The sequence below is a fragment of the Cervus canadensis genome, chromosome 7 (assembly GCF_019320065.1).
Source record: "Cervus canadensis isolate Bull #8, Minnesota chromosome 7, ASM1932006v1, whole genome shotgun sequence".
In the NCBI taxonomy this organism is placed as follows: Eukaryota; Metazoa; Chordata; class Mammalia; order Artiodactyla; family Cervidae; genus Cervus; species Cervus canadensis.
The window spans coordinates 43069583-43091642 of NC_057392.1; the positions used below are offsets into that span (position 1 = coordinate 43069583).

Consider the following 22060-nt stretch of genomic DNA (forward strand, 5'->3'; position numbering starts at 1 on the left):
CCCTGATTTGTTAGTCTCACTTTCCTGACCTCTACCTTTTATGTAAACATTCTTTTGAATTAGTCTTTGAGACCCAATCCCTTCTTCTCCTATAGCTTTCTGCTTTGCAGGCAGCTGCTGAAGCGGGATACTCACAGGGCACAGGGTTAAACCTAGTCAGTCCTCCTTTTTCACAGTAGCTGGCAGCTGTCCCAACTGCCTGCCAAAGCCAAATGCTTAAAGAGAGAGAGAGTGAGGAGCCAACCATGAATCCCTTCCAGAAAAATGAATCCAAGGAAACTCTTTTTTTGCCTGTCTCCACTGAAGAGGTGCCACCTCAATCCTCCAACTTTCCAAAGAAACCATCTCCGGTGAGTCCTGGGATTCATCTCTGCCTCTGACAGGAACAGACTTACTCTATTGGTTCTCCTCCTTGGCCCCTACAGCTTCAGGTTGAGCTGTATTAGATATTAAAAGCTTTTCTCTCTTGGAGTTAGACTGAACCTGTAAACCAGATCTAAACAGGACTTTCTTTTAACTTAGGAGAGGAAGCAGCAACAGGAGGTGGTCAGAGTTCTTCAGTGGGAATCCAGAACTTGGCTGTATTTCATTGTACATTCTGAGTTTCTAAGAAAAAACAATTTGCATGTCCAGGGAAACTTGGCAAGTACTCCTTTCTGGAGAACTGTGTGTGATTATTCTTTCTTTACCAAAAAACCCTCCAAAACTTCAGCCTTTAGTTTCCCCTGTACACAGAGTCTATGCTGGACACCAAGAGAAGTTTTAGAATAGATCTGGCCTCTCTTACTGTGTTCCAGTGTACAGTAGGCAAAAGGAAAGAGAAACAAGGAAGTAAGAATAATGTTTTACTTTATACACTTGGGATTTAATCCTCATATCAAAATCCTGTAAGAAGAGAGCCTACAGCAAGTATTATTGAGTTCTTACCACAAGCAAAGAAGTAGTATTAAGTAGTATCCTAGATATGGTAGTTCTTTGGAATAACAAAACTAAAATAGAAAGGCAGGTGTGGTGACAAAGACTGGATCAGTGTCTGAGTACCACCAGTGACAGTGTTACATAGCTAGTAGAAGCGTGTTAAGTAAACTTCAGGTTGCCTGATTCTTACAGCTGTGAACTGGAAAAATAAAAAGACTATTCATTATGTCTTTCAAGCAAGTTTTTATTATATATTAATATATATTCATACTTTGGAGGGCTGTTTATATATCCGTATGGATAAAAGAATGAGTACATTAATTTATCATTTATTTAGTCATATATCTTCTGGTTCCAAAGAATTTAAGGCTGCTTACAAAGATGTATGTACATATACATCTTATACATTACTTATACATACATATACCTACATACATCTTATGTATATGAAAAAGCAATTTAAAAAAATCTCATGATAAGACTCAGTTGAACCAAGGACACATACCTCCATCTCTCTCTCATTGGTTGGACGATCATAATGGGTAGGGATTTGAAATAAAATATGATATTCCTTTTATTCTGACTGATACAGTGCATTGAATAGCATAGTCCTTTTAATGCCCAAAAGGATTAGTGTGAAAATGTTACAGAATCTCTACTTCATAGAAAGAATGGACATTTAATCTGACAGAATTTAGGAATTCTCTGCCCAAGGTCAAGGTAACCGACCATCTTACCTTTAGGAATCTGTGTTGGATTCTGTGCCTGGCAGGAAGTATTCATATTGCTAAGATTCTTCCCAGCACAATGAATGTGCAAGTGGGGACAGAAAGATTAATCTACACAGTGGAGCTAAGCAGGGTACTGACATCTGAGTTGTAACTACCTGGATATCATGTGCTCTAGAGGCCAACTCTTAGTTATGTTCCTAGAAATAAGGATGATTATTCTCTTGCCCGGTGCCCCAGGCTTTCCATTTAGTGCTGTGGAAAGATGAACAGGTCCTGGTGTCTAGTATCAAGAAATGCCTGAGCAGTTCCATAATTAATGAATGATGGACAAAGGGATATTCAGAATGGTTTCTCTGACTGCTAAATCAGCAATGCAAGCACTTTTAGTATGATACTGACTGTTTCATGAAGATTAGGGACCATTGCTTCACATGACCTATCATAGTGACTTAAATGTTTTTTTTTTTTTTTTTCTGTTGTGAAACAGTATAATGGTCTAAATAGGGAAATATTGTTCATGCTTGAGCCAGTGTCTTTTTGTTTCCTAGAAAATCTGTGGCTCCAACTATCCACTGAGTATTGTCTTCATTGTGGTGAATGAATTCTGTGAGCGCTTTTCCTATTATGGCATGAAAGGTAATTTTGTGTCCCCAAGTCCTACTTTTCTCCACTCACTCTCACCCCATGTTTGTAACAACCTGTCTTATATGCACTTATTTCCCTTATCTATTCTTTCTGCCTTCATCCAGTTTGTCCTTTCCTTTGGTGAAGATGTCCCCAGAAATACCTGATGGAATTTCACCTACTAACTCATAAAGACCAAAAACAGAAAGGAGTATTGGAAACCAGAATACAGCCTATGAGAATATAAGTGGAAAAACTCTCACCAATGGCATTCCATTCTTTATTTCTGTTCTTCAGGCCTATGGATTATACTGATGCTGGGAAGGAGAGTGGTGGTTTAGTCACTAAGTCGTGTCGGATTCTTGGGGGAAGAAGAAGGAAGGGATGTTAGAAGTCCCATGTTATCTTTTAGATTAACCTAAATGATGATATACACACAAAGACTGAAGGCAGTATTGCGTTTGTAGACTAAGCATAACCCCTTTTACTCCACAACTCCCAAGGGCCCTTCTACTGGCCAACAGTCACTGCTCAGTTGCTTTACTGATTGGACTGCTGAAGGTCAAGATCACCTTCAAAGATCTTATCAAACGTTCTTTTCCTCCATAAATATTTTAATGCATCTGTTTTGTTTTGGCTCGCTCTCCCCTCCCCCCCTTTCTTTTTTTGCTTAGCTGTGCTGACCCTGTATTTCCTATATTACCTGCACTGGAGTGAAGACACTTCCACATCTGTGTACCACGCCTTCAGCAGCCTCTGTTATTTCACTCCTATCTTGGGAGCAGCCATTGGTGACTCATGGTTGGGAAAATTCAAGTAAGGACGATGGGAGGTCATGTTCCAAGAAGTTTCATCGATTAATCGCGCAGAAACTATCACTTCTAGCCTCTTGCTTCCAAGCAAGAATATACTTGTGTCATCCATGACAAATAAGAATCTCTGTCAGACTGACAATACAGAAAGGTATTGTCTCTTCATAATCAGTGTTTCTAATATTTTTATACCCTTTTCAGTAAGGAGGGGTTTTTTCTTGTATCTAATTTTAACCTCCCATTCTGAAGTTTAAGACCAATTCTTGTTCTGATCTCAGGTGACAGAGACAGTTGACAGCAAAATGTAAAATTCAATGTATTAATAGTAGTTTGATATACTATCCATCTCTCCTCCAGATTGAATCATTTCAACCTTTTTAGTATCTTCATATAAGTCCCTCTTTGTAGCTCTTTTACCATCTCTGTTTCTCTTTTCTGACTTCCTTCTATAGTTTCTTAAGAATACAATAAATATTTTTATGAGTTAGACTAATGGTCTATTCATTTCAATATATTTTAAGTCTCTGAAAATAGTACCAAGAGATGTTTGGGGATAATGTTATAGTTGCCCCCTATAACATCATCCTCATGGACTAGGGATGGATCTCAGGTATCCACTATTCAGATATTTTCTGTGGAGTTGTCATCTATGGAATCATCTAAATTAGCATTTCTCAAAGTCCATTTTGTTGAAAATTGGTTGTATAGGATCTGATGAATGATATGTAGGAACATAAAACTCTTATAGTCAAATACGTTTGGGAAAATGTTAGGGTGAACAAAGCTAAAAAGTATCTTTACTGCATGATTTCTTGTAGCCTTGAACTTACTAATTAATATCAAAAATTTCTGAGAGAAAATCCATTTGCATTTCTCAGAAAAATTTTTTTCCTCCAACTCTTCCTCCTCCTGCTTCACTTATCCTGGCACTAAGAACAGTATAAATTCTGAGTCTGTATTACTCAAGTATCTGAATTCTATTTGTAGACTGATTGATTTAACTCTTTCAACAGGACAATCCTCTGTCTCTCCTTGGTGTATGTGCTTGGACATGTGATCAAGTCTATGAGTGCCTTACCAATACTGGGGGGACAAAATTTACACGTGTGAGTAAAATCCTGGAATAAAAACTGAACGACTTTTTCTCCACTGGACAGGTAAATGTCTCATGCATTCATTATAGATGTTTCTCTATCTTCTTACAAGAGATGTCCCTTTATTTCTAACATACTATTTTATTACCAAACTGATTAAGAAAAAAAATTGATCAGTTGAACTCTTTCCTGTGTTATCTGAGCTCATTTGCTTTTATTAAATATTTGGGGACTTGTAGGATGCCCAGTTAGCATCCTTTCCATGAAAACTATTCATATGCTTGAAGACATGAAAATTTTCATGTCCTCCATATTCCCTCACCTATTCATCCATCCACACTTTGTACTTTGAGACAGTCAAAAAAATATGCCTGTGATACTTCCTTATAATATAGTGTAGAATTCACATTCAAAACTCAGATTATTTCCATTTCTGTGTAGTCCATATATTCCAGTTGCTCTGTTCTCTTTATTAAGCTACTGATGCTTATGATTCCCAGCTCTTGATAGGTTCTGATTTCTGTTGGTTCAGTTAGTAGGGAGAATTAGACTTGTCCAAGAATCAGATAATATGTATTCTTGTTTATCATATGCCTATATGTATATTTTCCAATGAGTTAAGAATTTTGTTTGAGATTTAATGGATATTAGATACCTTATTATTGTTGTCCCATCAGAAATCACTGACATTTCTCCTATTAGTTATGACTAACTTAAAATTTTATTTTGTGGTTACTAAGGATATGTGGGATAAAAGTTCACAAGGACTTTCTATTGAAGTGTCCCTTTGACTATAATGAAACTGAGAACCAGTGCCTTAACTCTGGAGTTCCTTGAGTATCTGCTTCTATATGTTGCACTCATGAGGTAAATGAAACTATCAGGGACAAAATCTTCCTGTGTAATGATACTTTCTGGCAGAAACTCAAGGTTTATGGAGACTGTAAATGCTCCCGAGTCTCTCCTAGGAGGAAGCCATTGGTAAATGCCCAAAGTATAGAAAAGTGAAGGAAGTCATGCCCTTGTACACATATTTTTTCTCTTATAGCTCTATATTCCATTTCTACAGTTGTGTTTAGTATCAATATGATTAATACTCTCACCTTTCCATTTCAGAGTCCTGTCAATGGTCGGCCTGAGTCTAATAGCTTTGGGGACAGGAGGTATCAAACCCTGTGTGGCAGCTTTTGGTGGAGACCAGTTTGAAGAAAAACATGTAAGAGTTCTGTCATTTCTATGTTTTAAAAAAAGTAGAACAGGCATTAAACAACAGGTAGCCATTTGCCAAAAATGAAGTAATCCACTATCAGATCATATCTGAAGAGTTGTGTTCAATGCTGGGTACTGGTCATTAATAGAGAGAAAAATGGAAACATTTCAAAGGAAAGTGAACAAGGTGGCAAGTGGACTAAAAGGTGTATCTTAAGAGGAAAGGTTGAGGGAAAAGGAGATATTTAGCCCAGATAAGATAAGATTAAAGAGAATATTACAACTGTCTATAGATATTGGAAGGATGTCAGGAATTAATCCAAAGATCAATAAGTGAAAGCTATAGAAAATCAGCTTTTTGCTTGATGGAAAGAAAAACTTCAAATAGCTACAAGTAGTGAGTTTACTCTCACTTGAGGTATTTTAGAAGTTACATGGTCATCACTTTGGGAATGGGAGGTGATGAGTAGTGTGGAGATGATTTAAGCATCTCTAGCTTCAGGATTCTATGAAAGGGGAAAATGACCATTTGGGATAAAACAGAATGAGTTTCTCTAGATGAACATGTCTGGATGATCATTTCTTCTTTTCCTAAATACTTTCCACTGTCAGTGGGGAAAAAGCAGTATGAATAAATGTAAAAATGGCTCTGTTAAGGAAGCAGTGACAACCAGGCAAGGGAAGTAGTCTATTCTTGGATCAGACAACATTTCTAACTTGTTTTTACCTCTGTTTTCCTTTTTGATTCTCTTCATGTATTATTTCCTCTTCTATAGTATTTATCATGTATCTGTTTTTCTGTTCTTTCTCTGTGATTTGTCCTCCTTCTTTCCTCTAACCCATCAGAATATTTGAGTATTTTATATTCTTCATCTGCCTGAGGGTCCATAGAATATAACTGCTTGCTAACCTTGGAGAAATAACCAGCCTCTGGCAAGTGGGATTCTATGCATAATGAACTATACACATGGGTGAGTAGAACAGATTTAAGTGGGGACCAGAAGAGGAAGCAAAATACACCATGTATAAAAAATGGAGATTGTGCTGATGTGTCAGGGAGAGATACGGGAAGTCAGAATGAAGCACTGCTGCTGCTGTTGCTAAGTCGCTTCAGTCATGTCAGACTCTGTGGGACCCAATAGACGGCAGCCCACCAGGCTCCACCGTCCCTGGGATTCTCCAGGCAAGAACACTGGAGTGGGTTGCCATTTCCTTCTCCAATGCATGAAAGTGAAAAGTGAAAATGAAGTCGCTCAGTTGTGTCCGACTCTTCGTGACTCCATGGACTGCAGCCTACCAGGCTCCTCTGTCTACGGGATTTTCCAGGCAAGAGTACCAGAGTGGGTTGCCATTGCCTTCTCCAGCACAGAAGGGCATAATAAATAAAGTGTCAACAACTTTATTTGAAAGTTACTTAATTTTGTAGGCGCTCCACAAAGATATTCCAGAAATAGGACAAACCCACCTTCGAGTTTCCACCAGTCACTTCCAAGCCCACAGACTTCCTTTTCTACTCTCTGGCAGACTTCCCATAAGCATTAGGAAAATTATCCTGTTTGATCAACAGTTTACTAGAACCATGTTCTAGTCCTATTCCTACCACACATTCCACAAAATCTATTTAATTTTTATCTCAGTTATTCATTCACTTAATTCCATTAAAAAAACATTTACTGAGTCTGTAACTCTGGGAGTTGGTGTTGGACAGGGAGGCCTAATGTGCTGCAGTCCATGGGGTCACAAAGAGTTGGACACAACTGAGTGACTGAACTGAACTGAAGTGAGTCTGTAATATAAATCAGGTGCTATAGTAGTAATGATAGTAATGATAGAGATTACAGAAAATGGTAAGATACAATTTTTGGCCTCTAAGAACTCTCAACCTACTGAAAGAAACAGACATTTAATGCAAGGAAACTAATATTAGAATAAATATATATATATAACACAATGCATAGATGTAGTATACAATAGGACTTCCCTGGTGGCTCAGATGGTGAAGAATCTGCCTGGAATGCAGGAGATCCAGGTTTGATCCCTGGGTTGGGAAGATCCCCTAGAGAAGGAAATGGCAATCCACTCCCGTGTTCTTGCCTGGAGAATTCCATGGACAGAGAAGCCTGGTGGGCTATATGTAGTTCATGGAGTCGCAAAGAGTCAGACACAACTGAGTTACTAACACTGTCACTCACTTTCATACAAGATAACCGTTTTTGCCAAGATAAAGTGATAAAAAATATTAAAGATGCTTGCTTGTACTAGTGTTTGAAAGATAGGGAAATATTTGTCTGCAGTCAGCAAGATATGTGTTAAGATATCTAATATGATAGTCACAAACCATGGAGGCTATATCTGAATCAGTGTATGTACCTCTCACTTAGTCTGAACATGAGGTGGGGATGGACCGAGTAGGTACATTGAACTGATGATTTGTCCTTTTTGTTTATTTATTTTTTCAGGCAGAGGAACGGACTAGATACTTCTCAGTCTTCTACCTCGCCATCAATGCAGGGAGCTTGATTACTACATTTGTCACACCCATGCTGAGAGGTTGGGATCTTTTCTGAGGACCTCTGTATAAGCTTTACTCTGGCCAGCCAGAAATCTGTTCAAGGCTTCTTACTGTCCATCCTCTTTTATAAGGGCTTGAAAATCTGAGTGTATTTCTTTTAATCTTGAATTATCTACCCTAAAAGAAGGATTATAGATTAGGTGATGGGAGGAAAGAGGATGGCTATGTCTATTACCTCAAAAACCTGAGCTTATAGAATAGAACATCAAAGACTTAAGATTCAGGAATAATTTGGCTTTGTTTTTCCTGTAGGAGATGTGCAGTGTTTTGGAAAGGACTGCTATGCACTGGCATTTGGAGCTCCAGGACTGCTTATGCTGATAGCTCTTGGTAAGTGCAGTGGGGCAAGGATACTAATAACCACTGATGCCTTCCACATGGAGAGCATGATGTAAGCACTTTGCACAAACTGTTGCATTCAGTCCTCATACTAACCTATTAGAATTTTTGATGATGGCCATTATTAGGTAAAGGTTATTTTAGGGGTTTCACCTAGACATTGTAGATAAATTAACTGAATAAAGTCATAAATCTCAAAAAAAAAAAAATACTGAAGCTTACATAACTAATAGGTTTCCTAGAGACCTCTAAAAAGGACTGATTCTTGGGTGCCATGTAGGACCAATTAAATGATGATCTCTGTAGGATACGGCTTTGGTATCTGTAAATTTTTAAGTATTTAGGTGATTCTAATTGTAGTCATGGTTGAGATGTACTGATCCATACTGCAGGATATAGTAAGCAAGGAAAATAATCCTTCCACTCAAACCAGCTTATTTTATCTGATAACTATTTATCTAGTAATTGGAAGATGTTTTAAATTCTTTGGGCCTTTTAAAACTTCTAGATTTAGCTGTTTCTGCCCTGCTGTGCAATGCTCCCAAGAAGTTTCCTTTTGAGCAAAGAGAATAAGAGTAGTTGGATAAGTAGGGGAAACCAGTCAAAATGGCCATCAACAAAAAAATCTACAAACAATAAATGCTTGAGGGGTGTGGAAAAAAGGGAACCCTTTCACACTGTTGGTGGGAATAGAAACTGATACAGCCATGAAGGGGAACAGTATGGAGGTTTCTTGAAAAACTAAAACTACCATAGGACACAGCAATCCACTACTAGGCACATACCCTGAGAAAACCACAATTCAAAAAGACACACATACCCCAGTGTTCATTTCAGAACTATTTACAATAGCCTGGATATGAAGCAACCTAAATGTCATTGACAGATGAATGGATAAAGAAGATAAGATACATATATACAATGGAATATTACCCAGCCATAAAAAGGAACGAAACTAGATTATTTATAGTGATGTGGATGAACTTAGAGTGTGTCATACAGCATGTAGTAAGTCAGAAAGAGAAAAGCACATGTTGAATATTAATGGAATGCATATATAAAACACATATATGGAATCTAGAAAAAAAATGGTATTGATGAACCTTTTTGCAGGGCAGGAATAGAGACACAGACATATAAAATGGACTTGTGGACATAGAGGAGGAAGGAGAGGGTGGGACAAATTCAGAGAGTAGCACTGACATATATATAGACACTACCATGTATGAAATAGATAGCTAGCGGGAAGCTGCTATATAGCATAGGCAGCACAGCTCAGCCCTCTGGGATGACCTAAAAGGAGTGGTGGGAGGGAGGCTCATGAAGGAGGGGATAAATGTATGCATATAGCTGCACCACATTGTTGTTCAGCAGAAACTAACAACACTGTAAAGCAATTATACTCAAATTAAAAATAAATAAATAGGAGTTGTATAAGTAGGGGGAAACTCATGCTACATAGATCAAATGGCATTCCTTCTCTTTACCACCAAGAACCCAGCAATGGAAGAGGAAGAGGAATGTGTGTGTTGCTTAGTTTACACAGTCTAAGGGGAAACTTGGACATGATTGTTTCTAATCATTGACCTGGAGACTTGTTCTCACACTGAGCCTTTGAGTGACATCCCCCCTGGAGGATATCCAGTCCAAACACATAAAAAGCTCAATAGAGGTTAAAGAACCCAAAAGCTCAATGTTCCATCTGATTATTTTCAACCAAGGGAGGGGGCTAATAGTATTACTCAGATTGCAATTTCAATTCCAAGAAATTTATGCATTATTCTAGGAGCCCTGTAATAATACATTCTCTGTTTCCTTCTCTCTTCAAAGCCAAATTATCTTCCTGGTTTTCCTCTGATTAGTACTATGCCCTTTTCTTTGGATCATTGCACAATAATATTATTTACATATCAGAATAATTATGAATATCAAAAGAAATATTATAATGGAATGTTCTATAAATTATGAAATATTAACAAGTACTTGTTGGTTCAGGTGATAAGGAGTCTGCCTGCAATGTGGGAGATCTGGGTTCAGTCCATGGGTGAGGAAGATCCTCTGCAGAAGGAAATGGCAAATCACTCCAGTATTCTTGCCTGGAAAATCCCATGGAGGGAGGAGCCTGGCAGGCTATAGTCCATAGGGTCGCAAAGAGTTAGACCCAACTGAGCAGCTTCACTCACTCAAACAGGTATTAGCTGTCATTGTTAGTCAACTACTTCAGTTTTCTGGGTACTAATAAGTCAATTCTCTGACTTTTCACTGTAATTTATTCATTAGATTTTTTCACTCATTAATTCATTCAACAAACATTTACTTAATGAGCCTTTATGTGTTAGATTCTGTTCTAGTTATCAGGGTCACGTTGGTGAATTAGATAGCTACAGCATTCATGCTTTCAAAGAATGTATGTGGTCTAGCAGGAGGAGGGAAACAGACATGTAGACAGGAATTTTCAATATAGTATGATCACTGTCACAACTGGGGAAATACAGAGGAAGCTATAGGAATAAATAGGAGGGATACTAAAGGCTTTGAGGCTCAGAAAAGCTTGGTCTAAAGAAATGAAATGGAAGATAAGACCTAAAGAATTAACAGCAATTAATCACAATTAATCTGGCCATCACCAGATGGTCAACACTGAAATCAGATTGATTATATTCTTTGCAACCAAAGATGGAGAAACTCTATACAGTCAGCAAAATCAAGACCGGGAGCTGACTGTGGCTCAGATCATGAACTCCTTATTGCCAAATTCAGACTTAAATTGAAGAAAGTAGGGAAAACCACTAGACCATTCAGGTATGACCTAAATCAAATTCCTAACAATTATACAGTGGAAGTGAGAAATATTTAAGGGACTAGATCTGATAGATAGAGTGCCTGATGAACTATGGATGGAGGTTCGTGACATTGTACAGGAGACAGGAAGCAAGACCATACCCAAGAAAAAGAAAAGCAAAAAAGCAAAATGGCTGTCTCAGGAGGCCTTACAAATAGCTGTGAAAAGAAGAGAAGCCAAAAGCAAAGGAGAAAGGGAAAGATAAACCCATTTGAATGCAGAGTTCCAAAGAATAGCAAGGAGAGATAAGAAAGCCTTCCTCAGTGATCAATGCAAAGAAACAGAGGAAAACAATAGAATGGGAAAGACTAGAGATCTCTTCAAGAATATTAGAGATACCAAGGGAACATTTCATGCAAGGATGGGCTCTATAAAGGACAGAAATTGTATGGACCTAACAGAAGCAGAACATATTAAGAAGAGATGGCAAGAATACACAGAAAAATGTACAAAAAAGATCTTCATGACCCAGATAATCACAAGGGTGTGATCACTCACTTAGAGCCAGACATCCTGGAATGTGAAGTCAAGTGGGCCTTAGGAAGCATCACTATGAACAAAGCTAGTGGGTGTGATGGAATTCCAGTTGAGCTCTTTAAAATCCTAAAAGACGATGCTGTGAAAGTGCTCCTCTCAGTATGCCAGCAACTTTGGAAAACTCAGCAGTGGCCACAGGACTCAAAAAGGTCTGTTTTGATTCCAATCCCAAAGAAAGGCAATGCCAAAGAATGCTCAAACTACCACACAATTGCACTCATCTCACACACTAGTAAAGTAATGCTCAAAATTCTCCAAGCCAGGCTTCAACAATACATGAACCGTGAACTTCAGATGTTCATGCTGGTGAACAGCATGACACAGGACAGAGGAACCAGAGATCAAATTGCCAACATCCACTGGATCATTGAAAAAGCAAGAGAGTTCCAGAAAAACATCTATTTATGCTTTATTGACTATGCCAAAGCCTTTGACTGCATGGATCACTATAAACTGAAAATCCCAAAAGAGAAGGGAAAACCAGACCACCTGACCTGCCTCTTGAGAAATCTGTATGCAGGTCAGGAAGCAACAGTTAGAACTGGACAGGGGACAACAGACTGGTTCCAAATAGGAAAAGGAATACATCAAGGCTGTATACTGTCACCATGCTTATTTAACTTATATGCAGAGTACCTCACGAAAAATGATGGTCTGGATGAAGCACAAGCTAGAAGCAAGAAATATCAATAACCTCAGATATGCAGATGACACCACCCTTATGGCAGAAAGTGAAGAACGAAAGAGCCTCTTGATGAAAGTGAAAGAGGAGAGTGAAAAAGTTGGCTTAAAGCTCAACATTCAAAAAACTAGGATCATGGCATCCAGTCCCATCACTTCATGGCAAATAGATGGAGAAACAGTGGAAATGGTGGCAGACTTTATTTTTTTGGGCTCCAAAATCACTGCAGATGGTGACTGCAGCCATGAAATAAAAAAATGCTACTCCTTAGAAGAAAAGTTATGACCAACTTAGATAGCATATTAAGAAGCAGAGACATTACTTTGCCAACAAAAGCCCATCTAGTCAAGGCTATGGTGTTTCCATTAGTCATGTATGGATGTGAGAGTTGGATTATAAAGAAAGCTGAGTGCCAAAGAATTGATGCTTTTGGAGAAGACTCTTGAGAGTCCCTTGGACTGCAAGGAGATCCAACCAGTCCATCCTAAAGAAAATCAGTCCTGAATATTCATTGGAAGGACTGATGTTGAAGCTGAAACTCCAATACTTTGGCCACCTGATGCAAAGAGCTGACTCATTTGAAAAGACCTCAATGCTGGGAAAGATTGATGGTGAGAGGAAAAGGGGACGACAGAGAATGAGATGGTTGGATGACATCACTGACTCAATGGACATGAGTTTGAGTAAACGCCGGGAGTTGGTGATAGACAGAGAGGCCTGGTGTGCTGCAGTCCATGGGGTTGCAAAGAGTTGGACATGACTGAGCAACTGAACTGAATCACAGAAGAGATTGCAACTGAAACAGAAATGGGACTTGGTATCTATAAGACAAGGGGTTGAAAAATAGTACGATATATTTGAAGTCCTTGAAGGAATTCAAATTGCCTACAGCATAAATGAGAAAGATAAAGAGGAGAAATTAACAGAAACCAGATAATGAAAGGCTTTTAACTTATTAAGGAATTAGAACTTTATCAGGAGAATAGTAGAGAGCTTCAAAAGGATTTTGAATAGAGGAATGATTGTTAGATGTTTATTTTTCAGTGGTATCTCTGACTGTAATATGGAGAAAGAATGGGTTAAGGGTAAGAAAAGGATACCCTGTCTTGATTACTGAATTTTTGGTACTTCCTTAAATTTTTACTGAAAGTGAGTGCCTCCATTAGCTTACCTTCCTCAGCCCTGACAGAATTGACAAACTTGATATGTTACATTGTGTGAAAGAAAGGGAAAGGATAAGTCAAGATTGAATATAGGGTTCTGTGTTGAGTAAATAAGGGAGAATAGGTTTGGGGGCAATACTAATTAATTTAGTTTGGGGCATGTTCCATGCTAGATGTCCTTAGACCATATAATTAGGAGTATCAAACATTTATTGGAAATGCCTTTTTAAAATTCAGGAGAAATTTTTAAGCTATAAAAAGTTGGGACTATTAGTATATGGATATCAGTTAAGCATGAAAATAAATGGAATAACTAAGAGATAATAAGAGTAGGATAGACAGCAAGGATAGGACCCTGAGGAACCCAGGTATTTAAAAGACAAGCAAGTGAGCTAGGCACTATGCATTAGAGATAAACAGGTCATAGTAATTGTTTCACAAGAAATTTTGTTGTCCTGGTAAAGATACAGAAAAGTGAACAATTAAGTTTTCTTCACTTGATAAATGAAGAAATAAACATATCTAAAAGGAGGTGCAGCAAAGGTACTAGTAATTATTCAAATAAAGATTCACTAAAGAAAAGTTGGGGAAGGGCTGTCCAGGTAGGGAAAAAACTGCAAATGGAGAGGCAGAAAACAGAACCTGTTATTTTAAGAACCACTGTGATTTCAATAATGCCAGAATCAGATCTCTAGGGGACAACCTCTATGACATAAATCTTTAGAATAATGTTTCCAGAATCAATATTGTCAAAATGGCTATTCTACCCAAAGCAATCTATAGATTCAATGCAATCCCTATCAAGCTACCAATGGTATTTTTCACAGAACTAGACCAAAGAATTTCACAATTTGTATGGAAATACAAAAAACCTCGAATAGCCAAAGTAATCTTGAGAAAGAAGAATGGAACTGGAGGAATCAACCTGCCTGACTTCAGACTCTACTACAAAGCCACAGTCATCAAGACAGTGTGGTACTGGCACAAAGACAGAAATATAGACCAATGGAACAGAATAGAAAGCCCAGAGATAAATCCACGAACCTATGGACACCTTATCTTTGACAAAGGAGGCAAGGATATACAATGGAAAAAAGACAACCTCTTTAACAAGTGGTGCTGGGAAAACTGGTCAACCACTTGTAAAAGAATGAAACTAGAACACTTTCTAACACCATACACAAAAATAAACTCAAAATGGATTAAAGATCTAAATGTAAGACCAGAAACTATAAAACTCCTAGAGGAGAACATAGGCAAAACACTCTCCGACATAAATCACAGCAAGATCCTCTATGACCCACCTCCCAGAATATTGGAAATAAAAGCAAAACTAAACAAATGGGACCTAATGAAACTTAAAAGCTTTTGCACTACAAAGGAAACTATAAGTAAGGTGAAAAGACAGCCCTCAGATTGGGAGAAAATAATAGCAAATGAAGAAACAGACAAAGGATTAATCTCAAAAATATACAAGCAACTCCTGAAGCTCAATTCCAGCTCCAATCAAAGAAAAATGACCCAATCAAAAAATGGGCCAAAGAACTAAACAGACATTTCTCCAAAGAAGACATACAGATGGCTAACAAACACATGAAAAGATGCTCAACATCACTCATTATCAGAGAAATGCAAATCAAAACCACAATGAGGTACCATTACACGCCAGTCAGGATGGCTGCTATCCAAAAGTCTACAAGCAATAAATGCTGGAGAGGGTGTGGAGAAAAGGGAACCCTCTTACACTGTTGGTGGGAATGCAAACTAGTACAGCCACTATGGAGAACAGTGTGGAGATTTCTTAAAAAACTGGAAATAGAACTGCCATATGACCCAGCAATCCCACTTCTGGGCATACACACTGAGGAAACCAGATCTGAAAGAGACACGTGCACCCCAATGTTCATCGCAGCACTGTTTATAATAGCCAGGACATGGAAGCAACCTAGATGCCCATCAGCAGATGAATGGATAAGGAAGCTGTGGTACATATACACCATGGAATATTACTCAGCCATTAAAAAGAATTCATTTGAATCAGTTCTAATGAGATGGATGAAACTGGAGCCCATTATACAGAGTGAAGTAAGCCAGAAAGATAAAGAACATTACAGCATACTAACACATATATATGGAATTTAGAAAGATGGTAACGATAACCCTATATGCAAAACAGAAAAAGAGACACAGAAATACAGAACAGACTTTTGAACTCTGTGGGAGAAGGTGAGGGTGGGATGTTTCAAAAGAACAGCATGTATACTATCTATGGTGAAACAGATCACCAGCCCAGGTGGGATGCATGAGACAAGTGCTCGGGCCTGGTACACTGGGAAGACCCAGAGGAATCGGGTGGAGAGGGAGGTGGGAGGGGGGATCGGGATGGGGAATAAGTGTAAATCTATGGCTGATTCATATCAATGTATGACAAAACCCACTGAAATGTTGTGAAGTAATTAGCCTCCAACTAATAAAAAAATTAAAAAAAAAAAAAAAAGAATAATGTTTCCAATTTGTATGGGAATGAGTCTTAATGTAGTGAAAATTTAATGTTGATTATTTTCTCCAGTATATAGATTGTCAAGTCTTTGATATGTGTTTATATTATTCATATTAAATGAGATTATTCAGTTATTAAGCATACCTTTATACAAGTCAGCCATTACTTATAAGCTGTTGTATTTCCTTTACAACAAAAATGTGTTGAGTGAAATTTTGTGTTTGAATTAGGTAAAGGGTTAAAAAAAAAAGCAAGCAAAGAGGACAAACCCATAAATAAGACTGGAAAAAAACGGCCAAAATGATAGTAGTTTTACCTTGGATAACAAGGTTTCAAGAAAGGAATCATTCAGAGTAACAAATGTTACTGACTGGGAAAGCAAGATAATGCTTTCCCAGCTTTAATGTCTATTAAATATAGGGACACAAAGATCATTGATTTCATGATATCAGTTATGGTAGATTGGTGGAGATTCAAGACTAATTAAAGCAGATTGGGAAGTGAATAGAGGGATGAAAGGGAAGATAGTAAGTATTTATAACTGAAAGTGACATGAAGTCAGGAGAGGATATTGAGAATGCTTGAATATTATTAGAAACACTCCAGTGAAGAAAGATGTTGAAGATGTAAGATAAGACAGTATAATCAGTATGAAAGCACACATGGCACAATTACCTTTATACAGGAGGAGGAACATCACCTTCAGCTAACTAGAGAGAGGAAGGAATAGATGTGAAAACAGAAATTAATAGATGTGGTGGCAAGAAGTTGAGAGAGTTTACATTTGAAGCCTTCTATTTTGTTTGTGAAGTAAGAGGCAACAATGTCCACTCATGGGAGGAGATGGTAAAGAAACTCAAGGTCCCTATTTACCTTCTTTAGTTAAGTGGTCTTGAAATTTAAGTGTGACCTTGTCAAGGTCTTCTTTTTATCACTCCATTGTCACTTTTTAGACCAGAATTCCTGAGAATTTCAGCCCCTTTTTAGGATCATTCTTAGTTTCAAGAGCAGTGTACTTCCTGTCCATTAACTTCCGCTTGTCTAGATACCTCTTTATCTGCCAACATGTCTCACAGGATTAGAATTCTTTCTCAGAACTATTTTTCCTATCAACAATAGGAAGACTGTGGTAGGTAAAGCACACTATTTGGGGAAGTTTGGTGAAACTGAGAGGATGAATAAAGTAAAAGTGGTATAGTGAATCTGACTGAGGTGACTGGAGAAATTAAAAAGTTGAGACAGAGAAAAGTAAAGTGATTCAGGCCTTCTAGATGTAAGGATATTGGAAATTGCTACTGGTCACTGAGGAAGGCATCTTTGGTAGAGTAGCTGCTAGAGAGGCATCTTGCTGGAGCTGGGAAATCCATTCAGGAGGAAAGTACATCGGAGATGGTACCATGGTGGAGGTTTCCCACAGATTTTACTTAAAATTGATAACCATGAAGAAAATTAATTTTTTATAATTGTAAAAGTAATTTCTCATTTTGGCAATTTGGAAAATAAAGGAGAAATTAAGAAAATTAAATTCATCTATAGATAGCTTTGGAGATGTGATTAAGGATGAGGGTTAAAGGAAAGAGAATAAGCTCAAGAGCAGAAATAAAACAGAATTGTTAGTAGGAATGACAAACAGTGGTTAGAGGACAGAGTACCAAATGGAGAGTAATGAGGGAAAAGCGGGAAGTGGTAAGTTAAGAGGAGCTCCATGGCAGACAGGGTCACATCTTTTTATATCTTTATTCTCTATAGTATCCAGCAAAGGGCTCACCCAGTGGCTCAGTGGTAAAGAATCCGCCTATAATGTAGGAGATACAGGTTGGATCCCTGGGTCGGAAAGATCCCCTGGAGGAGGAAGTGGCAACCCACTCCAGTATTCTTGCCTGAGAAATCTCAGACAGAGGAGCCTGGTGGGCTACAGTCCATGGAGTCACAAATGAGTCAGACACAACTGACTGACTGACTAAACAACATAAAGTGTCCAGCAAAGTATGTGATGCAAGAATGAATGACTGACGTGCTTTATGTTGGTTAAGAGTATAAATTTTTGAGGCAACAGGCCTAAGGTCAAAAATGCAGTTTCTGGCACTTCACAGTTGTGAAATTTTGTAGAAATTGCTTGACTTCTTTAATCCTTGATTTTTTCATGTGTAAAATCCTTGTCAGGCTAAATCAGTACTATTATATACAATGCTTAACAGTTTGCATATAATAGTAAACCTTCAAGAGATCGTTAATGATAATAATAACCATCAGGATAATAATGAATTTGGGAAGGCCTTCCATATCAGGAGTCTGGGCTTACTAGATAGGTCTTGGAAACAACATTTTAATTTGGCAGCAGATTAGAAAAAGGAGAAGCAAACAGGGATTGAGAAACTAGTTGGTGGCCATTTTGAAAATTCAGGGTAGAAGTTGTGAGGTTCAAAATGAGTCATAGTCCTGGTGATGCAGAAGAGGGGCAGGCAGGAAATACACTCAAAAGAGAGGGTCGGTGAAAGTTCATAGTGTATCAGATGTAGAGATGGAGAAGAATAGTGTAAATTCAGAGGTGATTTTCATTTCTGTCATTACAAGAAAGTCTACACATTGACCATTTAATTTTTCTCTTGCTCCCATAGTTTTTATGACTCCAAAGTCAGGGAACATCAATCAGTTTCCACCCTTTATGAGATGTGTCAGTCACTCCTACATTTCAGCAGTGTGTCCTTCGTGTTGACAACTAAATGTGCTAAATGAGAAGCTAAGAACTTTGTTTATCTACTGCAGTTGTATTTGCAATGGGAAGTAAACGATACAGAAAACCACCTCCTGAAGGAAACATACTGAACCAAGTGGTCAAATGTATCTGGTTAAGTTCATGAATTGTTTGCCTACCTTTTTCAATTGCAAGAAAAGAAATGCTGTTCTGAGCCTATAGGCCTTCAAACATGGGTATACACTTTTCTCAATGACCTCTGCACTGCTTCTGTGACTTTTGGAAAGTGGGATTGATCAAACTTCACTTGATGCCTCTATTTAACCTTTAAGCTAAAAATAATATAGTCATTTTAAAAAACTGGCAAAAGTTTTCTGAAATGTTCATATATGTTGAAATTATATTTCAAGTATTCTGAAATTCAATGTGTGATGAAATCAAAAGGTAAGATTAAGTCACTCAAGAGTATGTGTGTTTAAGGGAATATACAGTGAAATGGAAAAGGCAGGGGATGGGTTTTTTGTTTGTTTTTTTTCTCTCTTCTGATATCTATGCTCTGCCCTAGTTTGCCATTTCCAGCCGTTTCAAGAACCATCCTGGGGACAATCCCAAGCAAGAGCACTGGCTGGACTGGGCAGCTGAGAAATACCTAGTAAGTTGAACTGCAGAAACATCTGATGCCTCCATAGAGTTTTTCCTAATAACCAAACTGATTCCCTCTTGCTGTATTTGACCTCCTCTCTTACTGTTCTGGGCCATTTCTACTCCAAGCAAGAAATCTTAACTGCCAATTCAGCCTATTCCTTCTTCTTCCTCTTTGCAGAAGCAGCTCATTATGGATGTGAAGGCACTGACCAGGGTACTGTTCCTTTATATTCCATTGCCCATGTTCTGGGCACTTTTGGATCAGCAGGTAAGAATAGTTCTTTTGAAAACTACCTCTTCTTCCAGCCCCTTCTCTCTCAAAGGAAAGGGATTTCCTCTAATAGCATCTGTTTGCCATAGGGCTCACGATGGACCTTGCAAGCCACCAGGATGAATGGGAATTTGGTGAGTAGAAGAGATTTTTCCAGTCTATCATTTTCTTTTTTTTTTTAACTTTAAACAATTTTTATTACACAAAGGTTGTCACATAATTGGATATTTCTCTACTCTGTACACAATTGTTCTTACTCTCCACAGAAAGGCTGCTTCTTAACTTCTCATCTGGTGACAGGAAGTACTAAAATCCTGATTTTAACAGAATAGTAGTAAAAATGCCTCAGTGATTTAAGTTGAAAGCAGTACATTGGTACATGGCTCGTAAGCTCATTTATCAGGAATGTACAAATGTCTTTGTTTAAAAATACAAAATAAATTATCTGTAGGCATGGACAATGACAGCAGTAAACCATTCTATATTGTCAACTGAAACCAGTAACTGATGGTTATAGTTATTTTCTTAAACATCAGCCAGCCTTTTCTTCAGTCATCTCCTTCAACTGACCTCTCCTGAAATTACTGGTGAGGAACACTGCCTTGAGCTTCCTCTCACAGTTCATTAATAATGGCAAAGCACTATTCTAGGAATTAGAACATGCCACCTACCATACCACCTCCCATTCCACCCATGCCACCCATTCCAGGATCCTTCTCTTCTTTAAGAATTTCTGTGACTACAACTTCTGCTGTTGTTAAGAGAGAGGCCACTCCGGCAGCATCCAGTAATGCACTTCTTACAACTTTAGTTGGATCAATGATTCCTTTTTCCACCATATTCACAAAATCTCCAAGCATAGCGTCATAACCGACTTCTGAAGAACTCTGCATAATTTTCTCAACTATCAATGATCCTTCAACACCTGCATTCTTAGCAATAGTCATTGCAGGAATTTTTAGTGTTTTTTTAATTATTTCTATACCTGTTTTTTGATCTTCATTAGCTGAAGTTATTGACTCCAAGGCTGGAATGCACCGAAGCAGGGCACAGCCCCCTCCCAGAACAATGCCTTCTTCAACAGCAGCTCGGGTAGCATTAAGGGCATCTGTAACTCTGTATTTCTTTTCATTCACTTCAACATCACTTGTCCCACCAACCTTCAACACAGCAACACCATCTGAGAGTTTTGCCAGACGTTCATTCAGTTTTTCCTTTTCATATTCGCTAGTTTGACGTCTGACTGCTCGATGATCTCTTGGATGCGCTTCTCAATCTGAACCTTGTCTCCTTTTCCTTTCAAGAGCGTGGCGTCGTCTTTGGTCACAATGACCTCCCTAACTTTCCCTAGGTCATGAGGCTGAACATCTTCAAGATTTAGATTTAGTCCTTCTTCTCCAAATACTGCACCACCAGTAGCAATAGCCATGTCTTTAAGCTGGTTCTTTCTATTGTCACCAAAACCCAGAGCTTTGACTGCCACAACTTGAAGACCAACTTTCAGTCTATTCAAAACAAGGGTACTTAGAGCTTCTCCATCCACATCTTCATCAATTATGACCAAGGGCTTCAGGTGAACATTGGCAATTTCAAGAGCAGGAACAATGGACTGGACACTAGAAATCTTCTTTTCACTCAATAGAACATATGCATCTTGGAATTCACATTTCTGACCTTTTGATGTATTAATAAAGTATGGAGAAATATATCCTCTATCAAATTTCATGCCTTCAATAATTTCTAACTCATCGTTCAGTGTTTTTCCATCCTTTACTGTGATAACACCCTTTCTTCCAACTTTTTTCATGGCATCAGAAATGATATTGCCAATTTCTTTGTCTCCATTTGCAGAAATTGTAGCAACCTGAGCAATCTCTTCAGGGGTTGTCACACGTTTAGACTGCTTCTTAAGTTCAGCAATTACAGCATCAACAGCTAACATCACACCTCTCCTGATCTCCACAGGGTTAGCACCTTTGCTAATCTTCTCGAAGCCTTCCTTGGCGATAGAGCGGGCCAGTACAGTAGTGGTAGTGGTGCCATTCCCGGCCTCTTCGTTTGTGTTATTGGCAACATCTTGAACAAGTTTAGTGCCAATATTTTTATATTTATCTTTTAAATCAATAGACTTTGCAACAGTCATACCATCTTTTGTCATGTTGGGACTTCCCCAACCCTGTTCAATAATCACTGTCCTTCCCTTTGGCCCCATAGTAACGGCTACGGCATCGGCTAAAAGGTCTACACCTTGAAGCATTAAGGCTCGAGCATCTGCACCGAATTTTACATCTTTGGCATAAGCCCGAGTGAGATGAGGAGCCAGTGCCCTGTCTTTATGTTTTTGCCTGAAAAGTGACATAAAATTATAAGAGATGCTGTTAGCATGAAGATACGGAGTAGGTAGACAAAGTAAAGAGAGTCTAGAA

At 38.3% G+C, this 22060-nt stretch overlaps 2 protein-coding genes across 2 annotated transcripts in view; one reads left to right on the forward strand and one right to left on the reverse strand.

Annotated features, from left to right (window-relative positions):
- The first annotated feature begins 212 nt into the window (after positions 1-212).
- LOC122444620 (solute carrier family 15 member 2-like) overlaps positions 213-22060 on the forward strand; it is a 34882-nt gene continuing 13034 nt past the window's right edge. Inside the window, 11 exon segments of the mRNA XM_043473112.1 lie at positions 213-350; positions 2198-2285; positions 2948-3089; positions 4099-4191; positions 5296-5395; positions 7848-7938; positions 8213-8290; positions 18790-18887; positions 19284-19370; positions 19542-19631; positions 19724-19768. Of these exon segments, the coding sequence (XP_043329047.1) occupies positions 213-350; positions 2198-2285; positions 2948-3089; positions 4099-4191; positions 5296-5395; positions 7848-7938; positions 8213-8290; positions 18790-18887; positions 19284-19370; positions 19542-19631; positions 19724-19768 (1050 nt within the window).
- Positions 19804-21958, reverse strand: LOC122444622 (60 kDa heat shock protein, mitochondrial-like). Its single transcript, XM_043473116.1, is given in 2 exon segments — positions 19804-20868; positions 20871-21958. Coding segments are annotated over 2 exon segments (1602 nt in total). The 5' UTR covers positions 21892-21958; the 3' UTR covers positions 19804-20287.